Here is a 9,737-nt window from a genome sequence, read left to right on the forward strand (position 1 = left end):
GACAGAACAGGTCAGTGTGTGCTTAGGGTTTGGTGAGGGGTGGGTTAGGATGAGAGAATAAGGGTCTGTAAAGGGTGTAGGATTTGTTTTTTTTGAGGTGATGAAAATTTTGCATAATTGACTATGTTGCTGGTTGCATATGTCTGTGAAGGAATATACTAAAAGCCATTGAATTGTATGTTTTGGATAAGAAATTTTAATGATACATGAATTATCTCTTAATAAAGATGTCTGAACAAAGAACAAGAAAGACATTTTTATACTGTGGAATAATCTCAAAATATTTTTGTTCTTATGTTTTTATTTTTATTAGTACGTGTTTGCAGTACATAATGATTACTTTCATCATGAGGAGTCGGGACATGTGCATAATACATCTTAATTCTTTTCATATCCCTTTTCCCACCCTTCATTCCTGGCTGCATTTCTTTCCCTACCTTCCCTCCTACCTTCTTCCATCTCTTTTTGTCCTATTATCTATCTTCTATTTTGCCTTTTATTGGTACTTTTTGTTTCACATATAAGAAAAACGATGCGATATTTAAGCTTGTGGATCTGATTTATTTTACTTAATATTATGGTCTCAGGGGACACCCATTTTCCTCCAAATGATTCAAGTTTATCCGTACTCTATTATGTATAAACAGCACATTTTCTTAATCCATTCTTCTGTTTTGTTTTTTTGTGGTTCCTGTGATCGAACTCAGGACCTTGCTCTGATGAGGTAGGCACAGTGCCACTGAGCTAAATAAATCCCCGGCCCTCTGTTCTTCTATTGGTGGGCATATAAGTCACTTCCAAGACTTAGCTGTTATGAATTGTGCTGCTATAAACATGGGCATGCATGTATCATTGTAATATGATGATCTTAACACTTTGAGGAAGATACCTAGGAGGGGATTATCTGGGTTAAATGGAATTTCTTATTTTAATTTTTTGAGAAATCTCCATACAGATCTGCATAGTGCTTGTTACATTCCCACCAGCAATGAAAAGGGTTCCCCCCTCTCCTATAGCCTCTCTGGCATTTGTTGTCTGGTTTCCTGATTATAGCCATTCTTTCTGAAGCAAGACTGATCTCAGTATTGTTTTACATGGAACATTTTTTTCATGTATTTCTCACATGCTTTTAGATGCTCATTTTTTTATTGGGTTTCTTATTTGGGGGTTCTAAGTTTTTTGAGTTCTTTATATATTCTAGATATTATCCTCTAAGGAATAGATGGCAAAAATATTTTCCTATTCTGTAGGCTGTCTCTTCACTCTGTTTTTGGTACAGGGGATCGAACTCCGGACGTTGGCCTTGTGAGACAGGTGTGGCACCACTGGCTAAATCCCTGCCTCAATTTAACTTGTTTTTGGTACCGGGGATCGAACTCGGGTCCTTGTGCTTTCAAGGGGGACAGTGGAAACACTGAGCTAAATCCCTGGCCTTTGTCTCTTCGTTCTGTTTGTGGTTTCCTTTGCTGTGCAGAAGCTTTTAAATTTAATATGATCCCATTTGTTAATTCTTGGTGTTGTCTCTTGAACAATTGGGGTTCTCTCCAGAAAGTCCTTACCTATGCCCAAGTCTTTAAGAGTTTTGCCCATTTTATCTTGATCCATTTTGATTTTAGCTTGGTATATGGTGAGAGATATAGGTCTAGATCAGTTTTCTGCATGTAGATAGCCAGTTTTCCCGGCACCATTTGTTAAGAAGGCTATCTTTCTGCACTCTGTTTTTTGATCCCTTTGTCAGAGATCAGGTAGCTGGATGTGCTTGGAGTCCTCTGTTCTGTTTTGTTGATCCATATGTTTGGTTTTTTTGTTTGTTTGTTTGTGTTTGGGGGAGTTGCCATTACCTTGCTGTTTTTGTCACTGTAGGTTTGTAGTGTAATTTGAAGTCTGAAATTGTGGTTGCTCCTGCCTTGCTCTTGCCCAGGGTTGCTTTTATTATTCTAGGTCTCTTCTGGTTCCTTATGAATTTTAGGATTATTTTCCGTAGTTCCATGAGGAATGCTATTGGTACTCTGATTGGGATTATAGTACATCTTAAATCAGTTTTTTTTGGGGGGTACTGGGGATTGAACTAGGGTCCTTGTGCTTGCAAAGCAGGCCACCGAACCACTGAGCTAAATCCCCGGCCCTTAAATCAGTTTTGAAAGTATGACCATTTTGATAATATTGTTTCTGCCTACCAAGAACAGGAAATACCTTTCCATTTTCTGATGTCCTCTGATTTTCTTTTTCAGAATATTATAGTTTTAATCATAGAGCTCTTTCACTTCCTTAGGCTAATTCCTAGGGTATTTAATTTTTCATGATGATATTGTGAAAGATACTGCATCCCTAATTCTTGGTGACTTTATTATTGTTGTACAGGAATGCTATTAATTTTTGTGTATTGACTTTGTATCTTGCTATGCTACCAAATTTGGTTATTGGTTCTAGGAGTTTTGGTGAAATTTTTAGGTTCTTGTAAATAGAATACTGTGTCATCTGCAAATAATGATACTTTGTCCTTTCCTGTGCTCGCTTTGGCAGTACATGTACTAAAATTGGAACAACTTTATCCTTTCCTATATATATCCTTTTAATCTCGCACTCTTTTTTTTTTTTTTTTTTTTTGTACCAGGGATCAAACTCAGGACCTTATGCTTGTGAGGCCGGCAGCATCACTGAGCTAAAGCTCTTGCCCTTATTTCTTTCTTTTGCCTAATGGCTCTGGCTAATATTTTGAGTACTTTAACAGGAATGGTGATAGTGGACATTCTTGTCTTCTTCCTGATTTTAGAGGGAAAGCTTTCAGTTTTTCCCTATTTAATATGTTGTCAGTAGGTAGCCTATCAGATTGAGATAAAGTCTTTGTCTACCTATCTTCCTCAGGATTTTTATCACAAATGGATGTTGAATTTTGTCATAGATTTTTTTTCTCCATCTATTGAGATGATCATGTGATTTTTGTCCTTGCTTCTATTTATGCAATGTATTACATTTATTGATTTATTGAACTACCCTTGCATCACTGAGATAAAACCTACTAGGCCATGGTGTATGATCTTTTTGATGATTTGTCACAATTTGCCAATATTTGGTTAAGGTTTTTGTTTTGTTTTGTTTGTTTTGTTTTTGAGACAGGGTCTCACTCTGTAGTTCAGGCTGGCCTTGAACTCACCATCCTCCTGCCCCAGCCTCCCAAGTGCTGGGGTTACAGCCTAGCTCCTTGTTAAGGGTTTTTGCATCTAGTTCTTCTGAGAAATTGGCTTTTTTTGGTTGGATCCTTCTCTGGTTTGGGGATCCAAGTAATGGTAGCTTCTAGGAATGGTTTTGGAAGTACTTCTTCCCTCTGTTCCATTTATTCTTCCGTTTCATTGCCTACTATTGATTTATTCAGGATTTCTAAGGCTTTTTGATTTCGTTTTGGTAATTCATGTGTATCTAGGAATCTCTCCATTTCTTCTGGGTTCTCCAATTTTTGATGTGCAGGTTTGCAAAGTATTTACTAATAATTTTCAGGATTCTGGCAGTGGCCATTGTTGTTTCACTTTTCTTTTCTTTTCTTTTCTTTTTGTTTTTTGAGACAGGGTCTCACTATGTAGTTGAGACTGACCTGGAACTCACTATGTAGCCCAGGCTGGTCTCAAATTCACAGCGATCCTCCTGCCTAAGCCTCCCGAGTACTGGGATTACAGGCGTGAGCCACCTCGCCCAGCCACCTTTTCTATTTCTAATTGTCTTTTTTTTTTTGTACTGGGGATCAAACTCAGGACCATGCAGGTGCCCTCTGAGCTAAATCCCCAGCCTTCCTCCTCCCCTCTCCCTTTCTTTTTTGTGTTACATTGGCTAAGGTTTTGTCTATTTTGTTTATCCTTTCAAAGAACCAGCTCTTCAATTCATTGATTTTGTTTTTGTTTGTTTGGTTTAGTTTGTTTTGTCTCCATTTCATTAATTTCTGCTCTGATCTTTATCATTTCCTTCCTTGTACAAGCACTGCATTTGGATTGTTCTTGCTTTCCTAGAATTTTGAGGTACATCATTAGGCTATACATCATTTGGGCTATTTTTCTAATGTAGGAATTCATAGTTACAAACTCCCCTCTGAGGACTGTTTTAATTGTGCCCTGTAGGTTTTCAGTATGTTGTACTGGTATTATGTGATTCTAGCAACTAATTTTTCCTTGATTTCTTCTTGACTCATTGATTATTCAAGAGGATATTGTTTAATTTCCATGTTTTGGAAATTTGCATACTTTCCATGGTTTCTTTTACCATTGATTTCTAGTTTCATTGCACTATAATCTGATGATATGGGTGGGATAATTTCAATTCTTTTGCAGTTATTTAAGTCTGATTTATGGGCTAGAATGTGATCTACTTGAGAAAACCCCATGTCCTTCTAAGAATGTATTTTCTGTGGTAGTTAGGTGGAACTCTGCAGGTATCTATCCAGTCCATTTGTTCAAAGGTTTGGTTCAACTTAAATATTTCTTTGTTGAATTTTTTTTGTCTAGTTGATCAATTTGTTAAAGTGGAGTATTGAGTATTCCCGTTACAATTATGTTGGTATTTATCTCATTTTTATACCCAGTAGTGTGCATTTTATTAAGTTTGGTACATTGATGTTCGGTGAGCCTATATTTATAACTGTTATCTCTTACTAAATTGTTCCCTTAACCAGTATGGCTTGCCTCTTCTGGTCAATTTTGACTTAAATGCTATTACATCTGTGGACAGGTATTTTATGTCCATTGTGCTGTCTTCTGATTTTCACTTACTCCAGTTAAGCTTAGGTTAGTCTTTGCATCATCTAGCAGCTGTTGAATCCACTTTTCCCATTCTCTTGTTGTTTTTAAGGTCTCTCTGAGTAAATGGTCCTTAGTATTTATTGTAATGAATGGTATCTCCGAGTAGTCTTATTCTTGTGTGTGTGTGTGTGTGTGTGTGTGTGTGTGTGTGTGTGTGTGTGTGTGTGTGTTCCCTTTGTTTTACTGTATTGGGTATTGATCCCAGGACTTTTACACTGAACTACATTACCACCCCTTTTTATTTTTTGAGATAGGATCTTGCCAAGTTGCTAAATTATCCATGCTGGGATTGAACTCATGGTTGATCCTGCCTCAGCCTCCCTAGCTGAGAGGTGCACAACCACACCCAGCTTCCAATTAAATTCTTGAAAATTCCTTTTTTTTAGTACCAGGGATCAAACTTAGGACCTTGCGCTTGCATGGCAGGTGCAGGTTCCGCTGAGTAAAATTCATTTTTAACCCATATTTTAAAAAAAATAATAATAGAGATCAAAACAGTGGTTGTCTCTGGACAGAGTAGCAATTGTCTTAGGGCCATAAGGGAACTCTGGAATAATAAGAATGTTCCATAATTTGGGAAGTTGTTTGCCAGGGTTTGTTTTTTTCAAAACCTCATTGACTTGTGTTTACAACACACTCTAAATTTTATCTCAGTTTTTAAAAGAGAAGTGTCTATGTAGATGGGTCTTCAGGGCATTTGAAAGGCAGTCCATGGAATGAGACATACAATATGGTACCATTAAAAGCGGGGAGGGCCAGAGGGAACGGGCTGAGGAGCCCAGAGCACAGTTCCTCGGTGTGGGACTGGCGTCCCGGGCCTTGGGCCCGCTGCTCCACTCAGTCACAGGACTCCTCTAATGTCTCTCGTGTGCTCTCAGGGTTTCCTTCTGGATGCAAAACTTTTCTGTCCTAATAGCGCTATCATAAATGTTCTTTTGCCTGCTGATTATTAACTCACCTGTATTCTCCAGGGAAGATTCCTTTTCTGAAAATTTTTAACTTGACACAAAAATCCCTGTGTACACTGATCTAGAAACCAGCATGCGGAGCCATCACTGATCTAGAAGCAGCGAGGGACCCTGAGCTCTTGTGTTTCAGAGTCCGGCACTTTGTCTCTCTGGGCCTGTTCTCTTGTTAGTGAATGAGTGGTCTGTGCCTTACATGAACAGGCCGCTCAGCCTGCAAGGCACATGAAAAGTAAGGTCTTGTACTTTTTGTTTTGAAACAGGTGACAACCAAAGCCAAGCAACTGAAGGATTCTGTTACGTGCTCCCCAGGTGAGTCAGCACCCACCGTAACCCACTGCTCTAAAATAAGCCCCTTCTTATAATAGCTTCTTGAAATATGAGGATGCGATAGTTTTACCGAGTGAAGCCTGTTCCTATTGATCCTTTTTCTAAAAGGGACTGAGTCCCAGGCGCCGACCAGCCCGTCCAGCCCTGCTCACAGGGTCATTAGTGAGAGGTGTTTCAGTCGGGAAAGGGTGTGCGGAACACCAGTGCGCACACCCAGCCGCTCCCCACTCTGCACCCTCACCACGGGCTCTGCGCCACCCTCGGTATATAGGAGCAGCCTCCTTGAGAAGTTGTTTCTCCAAATCTAGTCTCAGCCAGACATGGTGATGCACCCCTGTAATCCCAGCACTCAGGAAGCTGAGGCAGGAGGATCACTCCAAGTTCCAGGCTAGCTTGGGCTACAAAGTGAGACCCTGCCTCAAAAAATAAAAAAATAGAAAACTCAATAAAGGGCTGGGAATTGAGCTCAGTGGTGCCACCGCCTGCTTCACAAGCTCAAGGTCCCAAGTTCAATCCCCAATACCAAAGGGGGGAAAAAAAACCACCCAATACAATAGTGATAAACAAAGGGAAGAAAATATAAACCACATAACCTACCCACTGTTGCCTTCTCAGCACTACATAGTGGTTCATAGTACAGACACGTCATAGTTGAACAGATTCCAGCTGATGGACATTTTGGTTCTTTCTTACTTTTCTTTCCTTCTCTTTCTGTCCTTTTTTGAGACAAGCTCTCACATTGCCAAGCCTAGCCTCAGACCCCAGCCCCTGGAACTGGACATAGGACATCCCACACACCAGCTTCATTTATTGTTTTTTTTATTGTTATGAAGTAGTGGTCTCCAAAGTGGGGTACAGCTGAGGGACCCTTTGTGTGCAGGAGCACTGTTTTCGGGTTTCTCCTGAGTCTTATTTTGGTCTGAGAACAATGAGAAGACAGTTCTGCTTTGTCATACCGACACACTGGCAGGCCCTGTCGGTGTCCTGGCACAGGGTGTGTGTCACTCTGGGTGCCAGCATTTCCTGAGGGAGGAGCGGGGACCCCTGGCACTGACGGCACGAGGCTGGCCTCCTCCCCTCGCTCATTCTGTTGCTCTCAACATACTGCACAGAATACCCACAGAAGGGATTCCAGTGGCCTTGGAATCATTTTTCAGTAAGATGGAGAGTACCTTGGGGATTATTTCCTGTCACACAGAGGCTTCCTTGTATTTTAACAGTGTTTTGCCCAGGTGTGGTGGTGCACGCCTGTAATCCTAGCACTCAGGAGACTGAGGCAGGAGGATCCCTTCAAGTTTTAGGCCACCCTGGGCTACATAGTGAGCTCAAGGCCAACTGGAAGTATATAGAGAGACCCTGTCTCCAAAAAAAAAAAAAGTGTTTTAAAAAGTCACAAAATTTGGGCTGGGGATATATATAGCTCAGCAGCACAGTCAGTGCCTGCGGGGCAAGTGTGAGGCCCTGAGTCGATTCCCAGTAACCCCCACCAAAAAGTTATGGAATTTAAATTTCACATTTTTTATCAAAAGAGTATCACACTTGGTGCCAGATAACAAAATGTTTCTATATAGTAAGGATGATTTATTAATTATGAATATGAAAGCAACTGTTTTTTAAAGATTTTGAATATTTTGAAAACATGCCTGAAAATAGTTCTTGTGTTGCCTGGGCTATTTTGTAGCCAAAATGATGTAACATAAAAACTGCAGACTACAGTAGGCTCAGAGCAGGATTTGACCTGTAAATCCAAACACAGTTCATCTGCGTGGCAGGCTGGCTTTGAGTCCTGGCCAGCAGCATGCTGCCTCACTAGGCAGGCCACCTCCACCAGGAGCCGTCTGGGGTTCTCGGAGGGGTCCTGTGGGCCAGCAGAAACCCGAGGGACTCAGTTCAGAGACTAGGAGACTCGTAAGACATTTCCTTTTTCTCCTCTTGGTTCTGTGTGTGTGGGTGTGTGGGTGTGTGTGTGTGTGGGTGCCTGCTTGTGTGTGGTACTGGGAACCAAACCCAGAGGAGCCCTACTACTGAGCTATGTCCCCATCCCTTTTCATTTTTTTATCTTGAGTCGGTGTTGCTAAATTGATTTTCTTTTCTTCCCATGTCTCATAATTAAATGCTGTATTAGTGGTGCATGGACCTGATTCATCAGTAAGCAGAGATACACACAGGTAGCAGCTGTGAGTTCAGTGCTTGTTGATGAGTTCATCGTCAGAGCAATATGCTGGGGCCCCTCACAGAGCCACCCAGGAGTGTGGAGCTGGCCGTGACAGGCTTTCACTGCTGTGGCACAGCCACTAAATGGTGTGAGTACCCCAGACGTCCCAAGCACATGCAGCCACATGGACACAGGAAGGTAAATCAGAAGGACCTGCCCCTGTCTTACTGTCCTCCAGGAAGTCTACTAGGTAACCCCCAGCCACATGGAGCCACTGAAAATTAAAGTTCAAACTGATTAAATACATTTTAAAATTTAGTTGCTTAGTGGCATATTAAGTGGTTAATAGCATCAAAGAATATTTTTGGGTTTTTTTTGGAACTGATGTGTGCTAAGTCCTTCCAGGATAGGCTTTAAGTTGCTATCCTCCTGCCTCAGCCTCCCACAGTTCTGAGGTTTCACAGAATGCTTTGTTTGCCACCTGAGTTTCAGCACCCAGTACCAACCTACACATACATGCTGCACCTGACTTCTCTTTTATTTGAGACACGGTCTCACTGTATAGTTGAGACTGACCTAGAACTCACTGTGTAGCCCAGGCTGGTCTCAAACTCACAGCGATCCTCCTGCCTCAGCCTCCTGAGAGCTGGGATTACAAGCATGCGCCACCACGCCCGGCCTGGCTTCTGTGTCTTTGCCCGTACAGGAGATTGTTCTTCTTTAATTTCATTTTTTTAAAAATTGGTTTCCTGCTTTCTAATCTTTGCCAGTTGAATGACTGAAAGATGGGCATTTGTCATTTCATGTTGCATGAAATGTTCATGTTGTGTGTTGCTAACATTAACTATTTGTATTTCTTCCTTTGTAAGGTGAAAGGTTTTAACTATAGCAAATGTTATCTGCAGAGTTTACAGTGGATCCTTGACTTACGCACTCAATTCCTTCCCGAGGGCTGGCTGTAAATCAAGTTGATCAATGAAGGCTCAGGCTCTTCTACACAGCCTTAAAAGTCTCTCCTGTACACAGGCAGATCTCAGTGTCCTTAGACACTGGCCCAGGAAAGGATGTTGCTCCTTCCACAACTGTTAGAGGGTTAAATCTGCACAATCAGCTGGTATTTGGGTTGTAACTCAAGATGTTGGCCCTAAATTAACATTCCCGTCATAACTCAGGTTGTTTGCATGTCAGCCTGTCTTGGAGGGTCTTCTGATAGCTGCTAGGCCCAGCCCTGCCTGCAAGGGGCTGGCTTCCTGGCTCCTGGCTGTGTCACCCTAGCCTCTGAACACAGCCGCGGCCCACCCTGCCTCCTCCTGAGCCTCCCTCCCTCAGTAGGGACAGCTGGGACGGAGAAGGGGCACGCAGGAGACCTGCATCCCCTGTGCTGTGACCTCTCCTAGGGCTGCTCAGGCTGTCCGAGCTCAGGTCCTCGGCCCAGATGCCCAGGCCCACGAAGCCAGCCGTGGCCCCGCCCGACGCCATCGTCACGCAGCGCGAGGAGGACGC

The 9,737-nt window shown here is 42.1% G+C and overlaps 1 protein-coding gene across 1 annotated transcript in view; it reads left to right on the forward strand.

Annotated features, from left to right (window-relative positions):
* Dnajc1 (DnaJ heat shock protein family (Hsp40) member C1) overlaps nucleotides 1-9,735 on the forward strand; it is a gene marked incomplete at its 3' end in the record, with an annotated part of 219,070 nt that extends 209,335 nt beyond the window's left edge. Inside the window, exons 11-12 of the mRNA XM_033759662.1 lie at nucleotides 6,013-6,061; nucleotides 9,632-9,735. Of these exons, the coding sequence (XP_033615553.1) occupies nucleotides 6,013-6,061; nucleotides 9,632-9,735 (153 nt within the window). The remainder of the gene's footprint in view (nucleotides 1-6,012; nucleotides 6,062-9,631) is intronic.
* Between the last annotated feature and the right edge of the window lie 2 nt (nucleotides 9,736-9,737).

This window comes from Fukomys damarensis, unplaced genomic scaffold (genome assembly GCF_012274545.1).
Source record: "Fukomys damarensis isolate Sample0158 unplaced genomic scaffold, DMR_v1.0_HiC HiC_scaffold_37, whole genome shotgun sequence".
Lineage (NCBI taxonomy): Eukaryota > Metazoa > Chordata > Mammalia > Rodentia > Bathyergidae > Fukomys > Fukomys damarensis.